Source organism: Lichenostomus cassidix, chromosome 6 (genome assembly GCF_008360975.1).
Source record: "Lichenostomus cassidix isolate B80296 chromosome 6, HeHo_3.0, whole genome shotgun sequence".
Lineage (NCBI taxonomy): Eukaryota > Metazoa > Chordata > Aves > Passeriformes > Meliphagidae > Lichenostomus > Lichenostomus cassidix.
Window position 1 is genome coordinate 11,905,971 of NC_139487.1, and position 19,769 is coordinate 11,925,739.

Genomic DNA, 19,769 nt, shown 5'->3' on the forward strand with positions numbered 1-19,769 from the left:
GGAATCGATGGATCACAGAGTTTGTGATGGTCCCTGCTACTCAAAGCCTCTCATCTCTAGAGTCACTGGTTCAGATTCGCCCTGGTTTGTACTTTCACAGCATTTTAAAGTGTGAAAGTTGGCATTACTTTGTTGTCTCTTACATCATAAGTTTCCATGACCTCACTGGGTTCTGTTGTTTCTATTTCAGGGATCGCTTAAGGAAAAGACCCTTGAGAATCTGGAGAAGTATGTGGTGAAAGATGTAAGTGTGAAGTTACTTTACTTGTGCTATGTGACATTTGGTACTGACTAAGCAGGCAAGAAATAAACATGCTGATTTGCTTTACTAAAGCACAAAACAGATAAGGCTGTGATTTCTATTGTAATAACCAAAGACAAAGTGGAAAGTTTGGGTTCAGCCTTTATTCTGAGCTAGTGATCGACATGATTTTGTATTGATGTGCACAGGTTTTTAAGTAAAATATAAAAGCCAGAGGAAATGTTATTCTGGAACGCAGGTGAACACACTGGCAAAGCTCATGTTGTTTTCTTTCAGTGGTGAAAGCAACTGTGTTCCCTGCCTATGCTTTTCTGCCCAAGCAAACCTCTCTTTAAAAAGCAACAGTTGAGCATCTTTTTAGCCACAAGTATTCTTTCACCACTCAACAAAAAAGTTACACTTAACTGAGAGGGACTGAGGGAAAGATCCTAAACGTCTAGTCTCTTGATAACCCTAAATGTGTGTTCAGCACATCTAATTGGGCAAGCTCCAGTGGTTCCCTTAGTCCTGCCACCTCTGCAGTGTGCAAGACCCCTCTGGACCACTCATGGAATAAGTATTCTTTAGTTTAGATGAGCTCTGTGGTAGATTATCACTTTAAAGCAGTTAACCTTGTTTCTAGTTACATGCCTCCAGAATGCTTAGGAAACTGTTCAGTGAGGTAATCAGCTATTTTGGCAATGGACTGAGATTTCAGATTCAATAAAAATAGCCCCAGGAATAAATTCTCCCTAATTTGAGGTTGGAATTATAATGCGTTCCAACTTGTGGCTCGTGAGCTCAGATTTCACCTGCCTCTGGGCCCATTTCGGGAACGGACTTGGAGCTGGAGCAGATCGGTGGGAGCAGCACAGGGTGCCTGGCACTGTGGTTGGCAAAGGCACTGCAGCCCTGCTGAGCCCTTCCCCCTCGCCTTCCTCCCCTGGGCTGTGCTCTGGAGGGGTTCCCTGGATGGACCAGCAGCTTTCCTGGCTCTGGCCAGTGCACAACACGTGAGTTTGCTTGCTCGATGGTTTGATTTGCCTTTTTTTTTTGTCTGGTGGGATCATAGTTGAGTGTTTTTCCCATGATGAATGTCTGTAATCTTTGTGTGTGACTTGGATGTTCCCCTTGGCTTGCAGGGGAAGCTGCCACTGCTGCTCAGCCGCATGAATGAAGTGGGGAAGGTGTTTCTCGTCACAAACAGCGACTATAAATACACAGACGTAAGTGCTGCTTGAATTGTTGGGTTGGTGTATCATGGAATAAGCACAAGCCAGCCAGTCATTTGGATGGGTTTTGATGGGACATCTTCTGGTGGAAAATCACGTGTTTTCTGATCTAGGTGTAGGATGGGTTAGTGGTGGATGCAGATTAAGTCTTGACTCATCTTTTGTAGTCTTGGTTCTGCTGCTGACCTAGTATGGGTCTGGTTTAAATCCCTCTGTGCCTCACTCAGATCCTCAGCACTTAAAAGACTGAAAGGGAAAGTGATACTCAGTTTTGGATTTTAGCATCCTTTAAAATGCAGACTTTCCCTTTCAAGTGACATAGATAGTCTGAGTACAGACAGGTCACCAAACCAAGGTCCTGGAGAGGTCTGAGACCCAAGAAACAGCTGTCTGCTAAGCTGAGAAATAAACACAGTTACTTCCAACTCCAGGTGAATGTCAGGATGTTGCAGCACTGCTAATCAAAAGATTTATATGCCATTTTAAAGCATTGCAAGATATACTTGAAGCAGTGTGCAGTTTTCTGAGGCAACTGTTATTTGATTTTAAAAACTACTGGTTTGATTCTTGTCCCTGTCCTATTCCATTCATTTTGTCTCCAAATCTTACGCTGACTTCTGTGTAAATTCTGAAAATAAAGTTCTGTAATCTGAAAAGATAAAATCAGAAAAGTATTCTTTTATAAACTACACAAATGCATGTTTAAAAGCACGTATTTGAGTACTTTCTTTCTCTCTTTTAGAAAATTATGACGTACTTGTTTGACTTTCCACATGGACCAAAGGTATGTGAATTCTAGACTGCAGTTGCAATAGACGCTGATGTGCCTAATTATCTGTGTAGCTGGAAAGCATTTTAATCCTGCTTCATCGGCTGCATGGGATTAGTTGCTTTAATCTGGTTAAAATACACTTGCTGTTTTGTGTCCTGTTTGAATGGGATCAAAGCAAATACAATATAACAGAGAGAAAAGGGGCATCATCTGGTCTCAAATGATAATCTGTGTTAATGATAACATTATTTCAGTGATAAAACATTTCAAGTGTGGCATTTTGCAGCCAAGTTTCTTAGAAATAATGCACAATGGTTTAGACGTTAAAAAAAAACGTGATGGAAAGGAAATAGTTTTATAAAACAGCAGAAACATTTATGGCTGATCATGCCTTAAAAATCGTAACTCCAGAAGTTTTAGTCATGCTTTTTTTTTTTTTTGTTTTTCTGAGGTTAGAACTCAGCCCTGCAACTTTTGGAGAGAGGCTTATGATATTAATTTATCCTGCTCTTTCAGTCTCCCAGTGAGAGGCTATGTCATGCTCAAAAGACATGTTCTCACACTGTGCTTTAAAGGCAGAAGGCAGCAAAGTGAGAAACTTTGAGAGTGTAGAAACTCACCACAACTGATAGCTAAAGAAGCCCCTTGCTGTGGTCTTGATCTCACAAAGTGCAAAAACGTGGAGAAGAAAGGGCTTGGTATCCTTTGGGCAGGGCTGTGATTCAAAGCCATGCTCCGTGGAATAGAGTCCAGGCATGTTCCCACTCTTGGCAAAAGTACCAGCGTGGCCTTGTAAGCTGAAGTCGTGGGAGTTGCATGTGTCTGGATCTGCACGGGATGTCACCTTCAGGAACAGGATGTCATTTACAGCATCTTTTAACTTGGCAGCTGTGCCCTGACAGAGATGTTCAGTGCTGTTCTCCTGCCTCACACCACGTCCTCAGCCCCCACTGCTAAGCTGGGGTGGGATGGGCTTGTTGCAGAAGGGGAGTGCTTTAGGAGATGGTGCTGGCAACCCAGCATTGTCCCATGGGAGGCATGAGCTAAGGGATTTTGGTGGACCAGCAATGTCACAAGGTTATGGCTTGGACAGTGGACAGTGACACTCAAGTTAAACTCCCTGTGTTTTTTCGTGGCATGCCTGATTCTGGGATTTTTTTTTACCTTTGTAGCCTGGGAGTGCCCATCGGCCATGGCAGTCCTACTTCGACCTGATCCTGGTGGATGCACGAAAACCCCTCTTCTTTGGGGAAGGCACCGTATTGCGGCAGGTGGACACGGTGAGTGGTCAGTGGAGGGTACCTCCATGGCTGGAAAGGCTCCTGCACCTCCTGTACGACATCTCTCAGTGACAGTGGGCAATGCAGTGTTTGGACAGGCAGTTGTGGGCTGGAGTCTCTTAGTGATTCCTGAGCAACCCCATCACCTCAAGGCTTTGCTGGCTTCCCTAACATACTGCAGGTGGCAGGAAAGCTGCCTCTGGACTGTTTGGGAGTAAGACAGGTAAAGAGTGAAGTATCAATAGTATCAATACAGAAAAGATCCAGACCATGAACTGTTCAGCACTAACACAACACCTCCTTCCACAGGTGACTGGGAAGCTGAAGATTGGTACCTACACTGGCCCGCTGCAGCATGGCATTGTGTACTCAGGAGGTGAGGCAGGAGCCCTTCTTGTTCTGGGGAGTGCCTCTGATGTGGCTTTCAGCCACTCGAGCTGTGAGAGGACTTGTACTAGGCAAGACTGTGCTTCCCAAAGCACATTGTATTGTGCCCTCTGCACACTGCACCAGAAGCTCTCCATGATCAGAGCTGCACAAGGCCCGGAAGAGACAGACCCGTTCCTCCTCAAATGTCCTTTTCTTCCTTGCCGGGGAGGGTCTGGGAAACAGCTACTGGGCTTGTGGTGGAGGGGTGGCTGCAGCTGGCCCAGTGCAATGTCCCCAGCTGTACTTAAGGTGCTTCCGCCAGCGTGACCATGCTTGGAAGGTTCTGCCAAGCCAGGGAAGGGCAGTGGGTGGATACAGAGCTGTCTGTGACACCCGGGGCTCCATTACTCTCACATGGGTTGGGAGGCAGCATGGCCCCTCTGTTACTGCCATTCATGTAGGGGTATGCATGGGCAAAGCTGCTCCTGGGTGGACTCCCAGGCAGGTGAGCAGTGTCCAGGGCTGCCATGGTCAAGCAGTGGAGGTTTCTGGGAGGAAAATGCACCTGTTATGGATCTCTGTTCTGAGCCATGCCATTCTTCTGTCAGGCTCTTCGGACACAGTCTGTGACCTGCTGGGGGCCAAAGGGAAGGATATCTTGTACATCGGAGACCATATCTTTGGAGACATCCTCAAATCCAAGAAGCGCCAGGGCTGGCGGACCTTCCTGGTGATCCCTGAGCTGGCGCAGGAGCTGCACGTCTGGACAGACAAAAGCGGTCAGGAGCTGGGCAAGCCCCAGGCCAGGCTTTGCTCTTGCTTGTCTGATGCTGCACCCCTGAGATCGCCAGGGCTTAGGGGTGCAGGGGAGAGATCACCCTGGCTTGCCACTTCTCCTTTTGGCCCTTTTTCCTGGGTCTGGATGCTGGTGGCAGGAGTTGGGGTGCCTCTCTGTGAGCTGGCCTTGGGGTCCCAGGCCTCTCCTGTGCTCTTTCCCAGGCTATTGTGTGTAATCAGCCAAGTGCTGCCTTGGCCGTGGGAAAAGCTGCAGCTGGGTGGGGTTGAGTTGTCCTTCATCCATAACCCCAGAACCTCCTCCCCCTCTACACATAAGGAGCTGTGGCTTCCATGTTAAAAAATATCTGACGAGACCTGGGTTATTCTCCCTGTAATGCCTGAGCCATGACTGCTCTCCCATCTGCAGGGAGTCCCTATTCACCAGCTGCTTCCTCCTCGTTCCTCCCACTCCCTCTGCTGCTCTGCCGCCAAAGTGCTGTGTGTTTCCCATCCTCCAGCGCTCCTGCTTTCCTCCCAGGTTTGCCCTTTGGTGTGTAAATAGGGCTGGGGGTTATGCAAGTTGCCCCACGGCTGGTTGGAAGGCTTTGGTGAGAGCTGCAAAGGTTCAGCCTCAAAAACAAAAGAGCCAACCAGAAACCAAGCCCAAAGTTCTGCCCATGGCACAGAGTGTGATTGACCCCTCTCCCTGCCCAGAGGCCATGAGATGCCTCCAGTGTCCCTGCTCCACTGTCCCTCCGCCGCCATGCGAAGGGAGTGGGCAGGGTGGTGGGTTCACTTTCAGCCCTTTTCATTTCAACAGTTTAAACTTACCTTTTTCCTCTTTCTTTTCTGGATTTTCCAGCCCTTTTTGAAGAGCTGCAGAGTCTGGACATTTTCTTGGCGGAGCTGTACAAGTGAGTGTTCTAACAGTGACAACTTTCCTGCTGCCTCTCCCAGCTAACGAGCGGCAATGACAATACCTTGGGGTTGGGTTAGCGGCACTGCTGCCGGAGCCTTGACTTGGGCCTGGGCTCTGCCCAAGAGACCAACCTTCCCCTCCAGACCAGCCTCCCTCCCCCGAGCCCCATCCCACAGCATCTGGTTCTGAAAGACTTTTCACACCATGTATTTACCTTCTCGCCTGTAACTAGGCATCTGGACAGTAGCAGCAATGAACGCCCCGACATCAGCTCCATCCAGAGACGCATTAAGGTACCAATCATCAAAATCCCTTTTCATCCTTCTGGATCCCAAAGGGCTTAACAACCCAGCCCCACTGCTCAGTCCTGAAATGCTTTGCTCTGCCTTTGGGTGGGCACAGCAGGCTTGGCAAAGCCACTTTGTCTCGGCTCACTGGTGTCACTGGCTCTCCTGAAAGGCAGCCTGGTCTGGAATAGGGTCCCCTTCCTCATGCCCACAGCAGTGCTGGCTTATGGTGCTCACTGCTGCAGCACATGGCACTGGCACACACAGGCTCAGAGGGGCTGTAGCCTCTGGTTCAGCCAGCGCTGGGGTGCCAGCCTGGGGTAGTGCTGGCCCTGAGCCTCGTGCCACCTTCCTTTCTCTTACCTGGAGTCTGCTGTGCCCTGATGCCACGGGATACAAGCATAGAAAGCCTTGCTGGAGATCCTTGCGGGTCTCATGTAGCCTCCAGCACTCAGGGCACTCTGCCTCAGTGTTGTCGTGGCTCTGAGGTGCTGCCTGCCCGGCCCAGGATCTAACCTGCCCTTTCCTCACAGAAAGTGACCCATGACATGGATATGTGCTACGGGATGATGGGGAGCCTCTTCCGCAGCGGCTCTCGGCAGACGCTGTTTGCCAGCCAGGTGATGCGCTATGCTGACCTCTATGCAGCCTCCTTCATCAACCTCCTCTACTACCCCTTCAGCTACCTCTTCAGAGCCGCCCACGTCCTGGTGAGTTGCAATCCCAGGGAGGTGGGCAGGGGACCCAAAAGTGCCCATGCTTGCATCCATTATCACCACAACAGCACCTTGGAGAGTTGGGTGTGGCATTTGATAGACCATAGGCCAAATGGTCACGATGTGGGGTTTGCTCTCTGTGTGTCTCAGGGACGCAGCCTGGGACTGGGACACCCCTTGTCACCTCCTCTCTCTGTTCCATGTGCAGATGCCACACGAGTCCACAGTAGAGCACACGCACGTTGACATCAATGAGAAGGAGTCGCCGATGGCCACACGCAATCGCACCTCGGTGGATTTCAAAGATTCCGACTACAAGCGGCACCAACTGACCCGTTCCATCAGTGAGATCAAACCGCCCAACCTTTTCCCCCAGGCACCTCAGGAAATCACACATTGCCACGATGAAGATGACGATGAGGAAGAGGAAGAGGAGGAAGAAGAGGAGGAAGAGGAATAAGAAGGAAAAAACCAAGTATTTCTGAAGATAAACCATGACTCTAGCAGTGATCAGGAATGGATTCTGTTGTTGGGGCCCTTGGGGTGATGGGTTGGGGGGTGTGATTCTTGCAAAGGCACATTTTGAAAGTATTTGGAAACTTCTAACAAATTAACACTAATTAGGAGGAGACCCTTGTTTTCAGTTTTGCAGACGGTTCAAAAAGCTGATGAATTCTGCCTGGGTGATGCATTCAGATTGGACTGCCCTCCTGTCCTGTCATGCTACTCCCATTACATTTTGGGATGCTGCATGTTTCTCCCTTTCCCATGATGTGTTTCATTTGGTTTTCATTTGAACAGTGTCCTGTGAACGGTTTTTGGCATTTTTTACATTCTCTGTGGAGACAGAAGGGATATGCTGGGCCCTGCAGGAGACAAAATTATCCAAATCCTGCTGCCCATTGGGTTGCTGCCCTTAATCCTCTGCTCCTGGGTTACATACTCCCCCACTCTCTGTGTTAGCCAGGGTGTTGCTGTGCCTTCCAGCACTCACTTTACCTTCTGTTGGTGTTTCTCTGTTGGTGGTTTGATTCCTCCAGCCATCATGGATGGCAGTGAGATTCCTGCTCTTGCACATCTGCTGCCATACACGTTTCACCTTGTAGCTGCTTGTTACCCTCTCTCAATGTCTCCAGGCTCTCTTTCACCATCGGCATGTGATGCATGATTTCCAGGGCATTTCTCAAACAGCTGAACTGCACACTCTGTTCTCAATTCCTCCAGTTTCAGCAGTAAATATTAACCCAGGAGCTTGAAGCTGCTGCTTTAGCTTTACATTAGTTGCTCTATGTTCCTCCTGACCTTTCTGTCCTCTCAACTTTAAGTGAAGCATCCCAAAACCAACCCCATCAACCATCTGGAGTGAAAGGGCCTGTTGTGCCAGGGTGCTGCGGGCCACATGGGCCTGCCCTAAACTAGGAAACAGCACATGCCACAGGGCCAGCCCCATGGTGGGAGCCAGGAAGCTCCCAGCCGTCCGGCAGCTGCCCTGGTCTTTGGTCTGGTGCGGAGCAAGCGGAGCCTCATCGCAGGTCGTGGGGGGCAAGGCTGCGTCCCTAGTCAAGGAGGGTGACGGCTGCCATGTGGGGACCAGGGTGTCCCCAGGGATGGGCAGGTAGTCTTTGTGCCTGAAAGCCAGCCCAGGGAAGGAATGGGAGCTGGCACACAGCAGTGCCCTGTGGTTTTCCTCTGAGTCGTGGGTGCAGCTTCCCCTACTCCAGCCTCTGCCGTTTGCTGCAAAGGGATTACAACGAGGGCCCTCTTGTACTGAATTCGACTGTTGTTTCAGTATCATAAACTCATTTAATTTTTTTTCATTTTAAAGTACCTTAGTAGAAAATAAAAGAAGAAAAACCACACCACCAACATCTGAGCAGAAAAATGCTGCTCTAGTGGCAGTTGTTCAAGTCAAATAAATGATGATGTTTCTAAAAAATGCCTGGTGCTTTGTGGCATGTTGCTGAGATGATGAGGACTCTGCTGAAGTTGGTGAGAAGAGATGGGACTGGTCTGTGGGGGTCCCAGCAGGATGGGTGATTGTGCAAGAGTGAAAGCATCTTTGGGAACTGGTCATGTGAAGCACTGAGGAGCAGTAGCAGTGGATCTTGCTGTAAACATCCTCACAGTGCCCCAATTAAGCAGTGATGGGGCATGAGGCTTTTGTTTTCACCATCTGCATCAGCCAGGAAAGCAGGGGGAGGGCAGAGAACCATTTTGGCTTGGACACAGAGTGAGGACAGGCTTTTCCATGGTGGGAAGGGCAGCATCCCCACACTGCCACTACCTCCAACACTGTGTTTTGTCAGGGCTGTTTCCCACAGACATTACCAAGGACCACTTCCTGCCCCTCCACCCCTGCATGACAGGTGCCCAGCATGGCACCAGGGCACAGCCTGTGCTCACCAGGAGCTGCAAACCTGCTTAAATAGACAAGAACACCCAGGGAAAGTCAGTGCTGCCACAGAAGGCTGTGCCTGGCTATGACAAACAGCCCTGTGGACTGCTGAGCTCAACCCTCCCCTACAAACTCCTTGTATCAACCAAACAAGACTTGAGGAGGTTCCCCCATCAGCACCACCACAGAAGGATATTCATTATGAGGGCCCAAAGTGCCAAATAGAAAAGCAACACTACATGGCAACAGCTGGTGGCCAACATTCAACACCTGACACTTGGGATTGCTGTAAACTCCAGATCACTGGGTCCCTGGCACCTCAGTTTTGGGGTCTGGAGAGGAGCTAACGTACCCGCAGTGAGGCTGGCTGCAGGAAGCTGTTCCCAAGCCCATTCACGGAAGGCCATGCTGGGCTCTGCTATGTTTAAACTTTGTTTCTCCAAGTATAGCCACTTGAATTTTTTAAGCTTTAGCTCAGCAGCTGGGGGAGGCATGCGGCTGCAGGAAGGGAGGTCTGGGGAGCTCCGTGCATTCCTCCTTCCCAAACGGTCACCACAAATAGCTCACTCCCAGCCCAGGGCTATTTCTGACTGAGATGGGGAGAAGAGTCTTCAAGGCAATGGAAAGTATTTGACCCTCACTTCATGGTGGGAAAATGTCAGGCAAAGTCTGACTGACACACAGGCACTTCCCGGCCTTGTACCCTCCTGTCCATCCTGCACTGGCTCCACCATGAAGCTGTGGTCACCCACAGACCAAGGGTCAAAGTGAAACTTCTTGCCCCGGCTGGCAATGGGGACATGGTAAGAGCCCAAATTTCCAGCCCACACCTCCCTCAGGCAGCTGCCCATGGCTGGTCTGCACCAGCTGCTGCTGCCCCGAAGTGGTGGCCTGGTGGTACCTGTGTCTCCAATCACTCTGCAGAGCCTCAGTAAAAGCTACTGCTGCTCTCCCTCCAACCTCTTCCCCAGCCAAGGGACAGACATGCTTTGCTTTTGCCCACCAGCAATGTTCTCTCCTGCAGCAGAAGCCTGGTGGAAGCAGGGTGAGCATGGGGGGAACAGGCCTCACCCCTGCCCTGAACTCTCACTGACCTATTTTTGGTTTCTTCCACTTTCCCCACCACCTCACGTCCACCTCCTGCCCTGCTCCATAGAGCCAGAGGGGGCTCACAGGGGCTGCACCAACCAAACCCTACCAGGGACAGGAGCCTGAGGCTCACTGCCCTTAGCCACAGCCCTGCAGACATCCTGTGTTAGGCACTGCCACTTCTGACGTGGTGACTGCCTTCAGAGCTGCTTCCAGCTGCTCTTCCTTTGTGCCACCTCCTCGCTCAGCAGAGCACGGCCTAGCTGCAGCTTGGTATCAGGATATGTCTGACCGTGATGAAGGGTGCAAAGGCCTGTGCCAGTCCCTGAGCAGCAGCCATCCCAGCCTCAGGCCTGAAGCCCTGGCACTGCAAACATGGATAAAGAAATTCTGTAATTGCAGAACCACTAGCCCTGCCACAAGCGTGTTTTCCCTCCAGGAGACCAGCCCTGGGGGTCACTGGGCTGCAGAGCCTGGCCATGGAGGGACGTGCTGCTGGAGCCTTGACACAGAGCCCTGGGTACAGCTTTGGGCACTGCTCTCGCCTTGCTGCCACAGTGTGGCCTGGGCCTGAGCAGCCAAAACGCATCCCACCTCCCTGAAGGGATCTGGCCTTTTACACCCTCCCTTCCAGAAGTCTTGAGCTCTACCTTGCTCCTCCTTCCCACTGCTCATTACCACCAGAGCAAGCCCCGAAGTTGGCCTCCACATTAATTCTACTTACGTCGTGCTTGCAGCATCCCACCACCCTTTACTGGCTGCCAGGGACAGGCACACACAGGGGAGCAGGAGTCCTTAAGGACACGCCACTCTCTCTGTCCTGCTGATACAACACTGAGGAGCGAGATCCAGAGGAATGGGGCCATCCTGCAGCACAGAAGCAGGGACTGAGGCTGCGCTGGGTGCAGCAAAAATCCCCCACAAGGTTTGAGCAGCTGCTACCCAACTTGCTATCCCGGGGTTTGCCAGCTCAAGAGCTGAGCACGGAGGAAAGCCCAGTGCAGAGAGAGCCGCTGGGTGAAACAGTTGTGAGGAGAAGAGGGGCTGAGGGATGGCAGAAGCACAACAGGGGTGCATGGCAGGGCTGTATCTGACACACAGGAAAGGCACTGTCCCTCCACCAGTATGAGCTGGAAGTGGTGGTGGCCAAGACACTAAGTACAGGCTTGCTCTCCTGCTCAGAAATGTCTCTGTCACTGCAGGCTGCACACAGCTCTGCTGCTGAAGTCTCGACATGAGGGGAGAAGGCAGCAGCACCCAAGTGCAGGGGGATGGACCGACTCACTCCACCAGCTGCTCCCGTCCCACGGTGTCATCGTCCAAGCCACATCCCTCAGTGGTGACCCCCCAGTCACACCCCACCTGGCAGAAACACGCACTACCGACAGACGGCATCTACACTTAAGACACAAACATGACCTGTGGAGAGCAGGTTGTAAATAAGGGGTTTTTATTACTGAAAGAAAAAGACCCTCACCCTTGATGGAACTTCAGAAAGTCTGCTGCTTGCTGTTGCCACCAGCTTCCCAGCCAGTCCCTGACAGCAAAATCACCAGCACAGCCCTCCCCAGCTTGAGGACTTACAGGCCCAGACCCACCAAAGTGAAGAGCAACACCTGGCTCCAAAGGAGCGAGATCCGGCCTCTCTGTGGCTTTTGGCAGATGAAGTGGAGATTAAAGACTGTTGATATGCCAGTAGCAGAGGTCTGGGTCCGGGATCACAAACATCAGCCCCACCACCCGCATGCCAAAATCCATCCCTTGGAAATGAGGGGGGAGCATGGAGGAGGGAAAAATGCATAAACTGGAATGTTCGACAGAAAAAAAAAATCATCATTTATCTAAAAAGAATAGAAATAAACAAAATGCTTTAAAACAAAATCACAAAATATACAAATAAATCTGGTACAAAATAAATAGGAAAGATTGGAAATCTACAACAAAATTGGAATAATTATAAAATTAATTCGTATGACAATCAGTATATGAAACGTATACACTTCATTCAGGATTTCAGTTGTGCTTATTCAGGTTTATGTACACACACGGAAATACTGTAGTCAGAATACTACAACTCTGGAAACCCGAAGTCATGTACAATATGATACAATTCGCAAAGACCATGTATGATGGCAAATAAGACAAAGGGAAGAGCCAGCTGTAGTGGGATCAGACAGCCATGAAAACACACTGGGAAGGGAGAGCCAAGCCACCACACTCCAGAATAGGGGGACCAAGGCCGAGCCAGCAGCAACCAGGACACGGTTCGGGCAGCCAGGAAGGAGAAAGGTTTGGTGTGAGACTTCTGGCTGTGAAGCACCAGCTGCTCATGGCTTCCAGGAACGTATCTCAAGTATTGGGGTTTTCAGATTCACTGTGCTTGACATCCAGGCACCTGCCCAGTGATTCAGGTATCAAGGGTGGCTCTGCTGGAGAAAAAATATGCCAAAGAGCTCCGAGGTCTCTCAGCAGGGCTTGACCCCAAGCCGCTCGTAAGCCACCTTTGTGCTCAGGAGAACATGGATCAAATGGGACTAGAGCACTGCTGCTGGGGTCTTGGTGGGTTTCCACTCTCCAAATTCCATGTGGTCTCTGAGGAAGGCAAAGTGCCTTGAGCAGCATCTCCTACCCTTCAAGTGAGAAATGAAGACAGAATGGCCACAGTAGGGCCCATTCCCAACTGCTGGCCCTCCTCACCTTCCAGAACCCTTAGCTAAAGTCCAGTGAGAGGAACAGAGGAGCGGCTGTGGCCGATGCAAGCACAGCTGTCAGCCAGCACGATGCAGAAGGGCAGATCATGTACCCTGGGTGAAAACCCATCAGCCAAGCCAGCCCAGCCCAGCCCAGCTCAGCCTGCTGGACCTGAGATTTTAAAGCAGGAATGACACTAGAGCTGATCTAGGCCCAGCCAGTCTGTCACTTCTGAGAAGAGGAGCTCATCAGGAACCCCTCGCCCTCCCACAGCTATCTTTGGGACATGCATTCAATATTGGCACTTCCACCTAAAGGTATCTGACACCAATTAGCTTCTCACTTGTATTTGGAAGGATTTGGTACAACAGTGATGCCAAGAGGATAAAACACCACCTCCTATAAAGCTCTGTGATCAGCAAACAGTTGAGAAGGGATGCTAGACTGCTACACCAAGCACCGAATGCTGGGATAAGCCCTTCCTCACCAATAAATCCTGCTACCAACTAACTGCCAAGCTGCTTTCAGGACGAGAAGACAACAAAGCAATCAAATCTACCCCTGGAGCATTGGAGCCACCTGCAGCCTTTGCATGTTTCAGGCTCACAACAGCTGACAAACCTCCAGCCCAGTTCTGTGACAGGCCACTTCTGTCAAGTCTGGCCAAACCTCTGCTTCTGGGGGAGGACTAAACACCAAGCACTTCCTTAGCCAGAAATCTGCATTGGAGGAGCAAGAGCAGCCAGGGCACCATCCTCTGCAGGATCCTAGTGATCAGTGCTGCTCAGAGGAAAACACAGCCCAAAGGCAAAACCTGAGAGAATGTCTTTCAGCTGGAGACAGAAGACCAGCAGCTTTGAGTACCATATCTCCAAGGTGAAGAACTGCTATAGAGTCTGACCTCACCATAACAAGAAGAAAACATCACTTTGACTGAATTCAGTGCTACCATCCCCCTACGAAACAACTCCTGCCACCTGTACCGTACCACTGGCTGGAGGCAACTTTCCAGCAACCCTTTCCCATGCCTGCAGCTCAGGAAAATATGCACAAGCCAGATAGAAAAGCTCAACTGTACTGCCTTGGGCCCACAGCAACAGTATCTCCTTGTCTGGATGCAGCCCTGAGACTGGCCCCAGAGGAACACAACCCAGCATGAAGCCAGGCTCCAGGACAAGAGCAAGACACCAAGCAGGATTGTTTAGAGGGCTCTGTGGGAAGCCATGGATGTCCAGGTCCCCTATGCTGCCCACACATGGGAGTGAGGCCAGAAACACCACAGATATCACACCAACAAGAGACCTGCAGCTGATGGACCAAATTTAACAGCAATGCAGGGATGAGGGCAGCTGCCCAGCCCAGCCTCTGGTGCAGAGCCTGTCCTCCCTGCTGGCCAAGTCGGGATGAAGGCTGCTCTCCCATCTGTGCCATGGAAAGATTCCTGATTGTTTTAAGCTCACCATTTCACTGCCAGGCCAAACCAACCCTCAGTATCCAGGGAACAGGTACTTCTTTGGGTCTGTGTAGAGCCCCAGTGTAGAGCCAGGTGATGGGATGGGCAGCACATCTGGGGCTGTACCACACCACAGCCGGGGTTTCTGCCTTGGGACAGGGCACAGTGTGGACACAGGGACCCCTCAATGCTGGGCAGGCACCTTTGGGATGAAGCCTCAAGTCAGTATCACAAGAGGTACTCTGCAGCATCCTTCCCCACCCCCAGCCCCAGTTTTCTACTGGTAATCCAGACACTGGATAACTTGACAACTGGTACACAGGTACTAGATTTAAAACCACAGATGTGTGTATTAGATATTGTATAAAATATGGTACATCTTTCATGTGGGAATGATTTCTATAGACTATAATTCTGCATAAGGAAGATGCATGTTCCAAGGGGTCCTGGAGAACGTGACTGTGTTCTCCATCCTGTAGGATACTTACACAGGATGCTTGTGAGGAGACAGGGCTGCTCTTTGCCATCAGCACCCCCACACCCCTTGGCTGAGCTCTGCAGAGATCACAGGAAGCACCACTGCTGCCCAAGCAGTCCCTCACACAAAGCTACCTCTTTGGTTTCTTTGAACTGATTTGAGCCAGAGCCTGACACCACCAGTGCCAAATCTCATCCTCATCTGAGCTGGGCCCTGAAGGCTGAGAAGCAGCAAAGGGTGATGTCCGTGGGCCATCAGGGCAACTTGCCCTGCTCCCCCTGAGCTTTCTCCAGGTCTGAGTGCAAAGAGCCATATCCTGAGACTCCTACTCTTGCCAGCTCCACCCACATAAAAAGGCACTTAACAAAAAGAAGGAAAACAAACAAAAAAGCCCCCAGCGGTGAGGAAAAGGGGAGTAAGTCCAGGAGAAGAGAGGAGGAACAGAAAAGCGAGTACAATGTGAATGAGTGGCTGACCCCTTTTCCAACAGGCCCAAGAACCGCACACCTTCAGCAGCCAGCTCCAGCTGCCCCCACACAGGTCCCAGCATCATCCCATTCCTGCTCAGTCCAGAGCAGGAGCTTACAGGGGCAAAAAGAGCATGAGAGGGAACTACACATGACACAACTTTGGAGCAGAAGTGGTGAGCAGCAGAAGGATCTGCCCTGTGGAGCTTCCTCTCCTGGTGCCTCTGGAGGAAGGAAGCACCTTGTACTGCCATGCCAGCCTTGGGGCCCCTGCCCACCAGCCAGCCCGGACACCCTGCCGGCATTCCTCATCCCACTGTGGGATAACCCATCTAGAGCTCCTTCAGGGCAGCAGCCTTCAGCTGCACAGGGATTTCAGGGACTGGACAAGCTGGGAATAAAACAGCAAGCACTTTGTAAACTCCGGAGGGTCTGAGCTTGCAGCACAGAGCAGCTGAGGCTGGTTTGCTAAGCCCCCCACTGAGCCCCTCTCCTCTCAGAACTAACGTGCTTCATATGATCTCCACATCACCAGAGTCAGTCTCGTTTGGAGAAAGATCCTCACTGGAAAGCAAGAACATTCCTTCACTCTTTACAAAGATTTGGCAATACACAGAATTAAAAAAAATAAATCATAGTTACAACAGATTCAGGTTCATTTCGTTTAAAGGAAATTCAACCAACAGGAGTGTAAAAGATATAATTCACAGTTGTGCATTTAAGATATTAGTGTTGAAAACCTCACTTCAAAGAACTCTTGTGCAAAATTGTATTGACAGTAGAAACCATGGCTAGATGCCCTCCCAGCCTCCCCCGGCCAACAGGCCATCACCCACCCTGCTGCCTGCACCCAGAGGCAGACGGGCGAGGGGAACAAAGGCGGCAGCAGGAGTTGACATAGGAAGATGCAGTATCCTTTCTATAAGTCAAAGCCTGGCCAAGGTCTGAGGTCAAGTCCAACGATTCCCAAAGCCACCAGCTGGTGCCCTGTGCTGCGGTGACCGGCTGCAGCACGGCATCCGAGCCCCTGCGAGGCAGAGGGAGCAGATCTGCTCGGGCAGGACACCCCTGCAAGGGCACGGATCGGATGCCGTGGCATCTCCACTGCGGTCAGGAGGGCCAAGCCCCAGCGTCAGCCAATGCCCCGAGGCTCAGAGGGATCCTGAGCTGGGCGCGGGGCTCCTCTGCTGTGATGGTTCCCACCAGGAGGGCCGGGAACCCCTCGCATTTGTTAAACAGTAAAACTGTAAAATACCCTGAGAACAGGGAGACTGGATTTTTTCCCCTCCAGGGAGAGGACCATGCTTTGTTCTTCAAGCTAATTAGTAGCAGCAGCTCCTAACCCTTCTGGGTCAGGTACATATTTTCCATATGAAACACATCTATAATCAACTATTTTTTATGGAAATTAAGTGAAATTACTTCACTTTCCATTATTTGATCTGTACAAATGATGAAAAACACTCATGCAAAAAATCGCCTGCAAATTTTGGAACAGTGCAGCATGGGCAGAAGCAGGAGGTATTTGCTTTGGGATCACATGGCTTTGGTTGGAAAAATTGGCTCTTTTTTTGTTCTTTTTTTTTTTTTTTTTTTGCATTTTTCTTTTTTTTTTTAAAAAGGGAAACAGACATTGAAACAAATCCATAACCTGCCGTAAGAAGCAGAAGTCAGATCCAGTGAGCAACCTCATCCCGGAGAGAGCTGCCTTGACTTGAGCCTTCCCTCCTTTGGCAGGTTTGACAAAACGGATACTGCATCTCAAGTTCACCACCATGTCAAACGCTTCCAACAAACTTTTACATTCAGCAACACTAGATAAAAACTGGCGAGGTGAGTCCCCCGCCGAGGACAGACACTGTAACATCTGGATATTTTGCTCTGTGAGAAAGGTGCAATATTGGCAGCTCTCTAGGAAGGCGCAGGGCTTAGGTCAGCCCATGCTGCTGCCGAGCTGGGTGCTCTCAGCAGTGGTGGGCTGGTGCACATCAGAGCGAGGCTGAGATGGAGGCTAAGGAAACACTTTTAGATGGGAAAAAGTCAAAAAGCTACATGTGAGAGCAAGGCTTTGGGAGGCCTGTTTTCTCCTCACTGGGTGCACAAGTTGGATTTGGTGTAATTTCTATGCCCCTTGCAGGGACTTCATCCTCATGAGTGGCTCCCACCAGGGTGGGCAGCAAAATTAGGGCTGCTTTCTGAAGCTGGAAGAGAGAGGAGGAGGGACACAGGTAAACCCAATTGGCTCTGACACAACACACTCCAATTCCTGTGGGGAGATCCTGCAAACGAATATTGCACCTTTCCAGCCATCATTCACATAGAACTTGCAGTGAGTGCCTTCCCCTCAGGACAGAGACAGGGCAGGCCTGCAGGCACAGAGAGCTCTGGCAGTTGCATTTGGGGCTGGGGGCTTCTTTGGGTATCCCCAAAGAGATTATCCAGGTGTAAAGAAAGGGAAATGCTACACAGCCAGGGGCCATGGCAGGGTCTTGAAACAGAGAAACCATAAAGCCTGATTTATCAATCCAGATACTGAGAGCAATGTTCAAATTTTGATTGAGACAGCAGTGGAAGAGGAGAGAATTGGGTGGACAATTTTATTTTTTTTCATCTGAGGACTTAAGACTCCATCTGTGGGACTGGGGAATGGGCGATGCACAACTGCCACAGGGTGCCTCTTGCTGACACCCAGTCTGCATTCAGGTCTTTGGGGTGGAAGAATTGGTTTCTGCTGTCCAAGGCAGGTGTTGCCCTGCACTGGTGGCAGCTGGGTGGGAGGCTCTCTGCTCTGCTACCTTGGTAATCCCTACAATGGCTGTTAAAAGGGGCAAGAGAGAAGGAAATGTACTAAATCCACTCAAAGTGTGGATGGGAACAGCCTGGAAATGAACCTCTCTGAATCCCTGAAGTGCAATACACTCGCGTCTGAAAAGTTTTGTCAGCTCTTGGAGAGGAGAAAATGGTTCGGGCTCCTCAGCAGTGCCCATCCTTGCACTGGCAGAGGTTTACTGTCACTTGGAGCATGTACTTTGGGTGTCATTATAGCAGCATCTTTTGTGTTAATATTAGAGATTACAGGGGGGACAGGGGCTGATGTTCTGATATTCAGCAAAGGCTGCACATCTGCTCTGGCCAAGGTAACGGTGCACAGACCGCTACAGCACAGGAGTGGTTAAAGACTTGGCATCTCAGGGTGCACACATTATTTCACCATGCAACTGTCAGGAATATCAGTGAAAAATCACCCAGTTACTTCACTATGGAGTATCACACCTGGCTTTCATTTCACGAGACTGCAGTTTTGCTAATTAATTCCTTCCCCCCAAGTATGATCTTCAACATACACAAATGTTTTGGAGGTTACAAAACTGTAAGTGTAACAATGCTTTTGCCTGTTTAACAAAGAAACCTTCTGAAATTTGAAAAATCATTAAATACCAAAGTAACCACTCCTTCCCTGAAAATTAACTGAAAGAATGTAATAATCCTCATCTCTTGGTCCTCCAGGTGGCTGAAACCAGAGGTTCCTTGAAGCTTACTCATTCTTAGGACACAAATAACATACAAGTACCAGTTACTAACTTTTTCAACAGGGCAACAAAAAGGACCACAGAGGGGTGAGAAGAGGCCTAAGGACATTGGAGCCAATTCACAAAACCACGACAGAGCCCATTTGAGGTTCATGAGGGACAGAAACAATTTAAAACTCTGCAAAATACTTTTTAAAAACATGATCTCTCTTGAAAAAATAACGGAGGAGCTTTTAAACTTCTCCATATGTGTTTGAGGAGGAAAAACCCAACAAGGATCAAAAGTACAGATAAAAAATAAACATAATTCTACTTTGCAAGAAGAATTTTCATCGTTCTCAAGGGTGGCTCACCATTCCCAAATTACGTTTGGGTCTTTAGTCTCTCTTGCTCTTTGCTCCTTTCTTCCTGTTTCTTCCTCTTCTGCTCCCAGAACGGACACAAAAGTCTTTGGTCTCAGAACACTGGATGCAGCACAGTGTTGCAAGCACGCACGAACGGTGTTCACACTCGGGGAGGAGGCAGGAAGGAGCGAGGGCTGGTCCTGCTGAGGAGATGGGATGGGTGGGTTGTGGGGAGTCAGCTCCTAGATGGCTCCTTCACTGTGCATACTGTGGTTGGGCTTGTTGTGAGTCACACAGTTCTGTTCGTTCAGCAGGTTTGCTGTCTCATCTGGCAAACCATCGTGCAGCTCCGTAAGAGTCAGTTCAATTTTAGTGTTTTCACTGTCCGAGGACTGAGGTGTTTTGTCCATCCGGGATGCCATCAGGGCATTTTGGTACTGCTGTCTTGAGATCTGTTCCAAGAACAGGGAAGAAACAAAAAAAGTCAGACACGTTTCTATGTCTCCTGTGGGACACACTGAGAAAATAAAGTTCCCTCCCCTTCCAGATGACCACACTTCAACCCCTCCTTACCTGTTCCCATAAAACATCCCTGCACTTTGTAAGCCTAGAGCATCCCAGCTCAACACCCACAGCATGGTGACATTTCCAGGGAGGGTCAAAGAACAATGCTGTGCAATCACCATGCTGTTCAAAGGCAGGGATTTATTCCTATGCAGAGATTTTTAA

The 19,769-nt window shown here is 50.1% G+C and overlaps 2 protein-coding genes across 9 annotated transcripts in view; one reads left to right on the plus strand and one right to left on the minus strand.

Annotated features, from left to right (window-relative positions):
- Positions 1–8,529, plus strand: part of NT5C2 (5'-nucleotidase, cytosolic II) — a 67,236-nt gene extending 58,707 nt beyond the window's left edge. For 6 of the 7 annotated variants that reach the window (XM_085064925.1, XM_085064922.1, XM_085064923.1 and 3 more), the window contains 11 exons: positions 191–244; positions 1,384–1,467; positions 2,216–2,257; positions 3,418–3,525; positions 3,835–3,901; positions 4,503–4,673; positions 5,099–5,209; positions 5,534–5,585; positions 5,823–5,883; positions 6,411–6,587; positions 6,802–8,529. In XM_085064925.1, coding sequence (XP_084921051.1) covers positions 191–244; positions 1,384–1,467; positions 2,216–2,257; positions 3,418–3,525; positions 3,835–3,901; positions 4,503–4,673; positions 5,099–5,209; positions 5,534–5,585; positions 5,823–5,883; positions 6,411–6,587; positions 6,802–7,053 — 1,179 coding nt within the window. In that variant the 3' untranslated portion in view covers positions 7,054–8,529. The remainder of the gene's footprint in view (positions 1–190; positions 245–1,383; positions 1,468–2,215; positions 2,258–3,417; positions 3,526–3,834; positions 3,902–4,502; positions 4,674–5,098; positions 5,210–5,533; positions 5,586–5,822; positions 5,884–6,410; positions 6,588–6,801) is intronic. The other variant, XM_085064928.1, reaches the window with a different exon arrangement.
- A 7,275-nt stretch (positions 8,530–15,804) lies between these two features.
- Positions 15,805–19,769, minus strand: part of CNNM2 (cyclin and CBS domain divalent metal cation transport mediator 2) — a 114,679-nt gene continuing 110,714 nt past the window's right edge. For both annotated transcript variants that reach the window (XM_085064920.1, XM_085064921.1), the window contains one exon: positions 15,805–19,492. In XM_085064920.1, the coding sequence (XP_084921046.1) occupies positions 19,283–19,492 (210 nt within the window). In that variant the 3' untranslated portion in view covers positions 15,805–19,282. The remainder of the gene's footprint in view (positions 19,493–19,769) is intronic.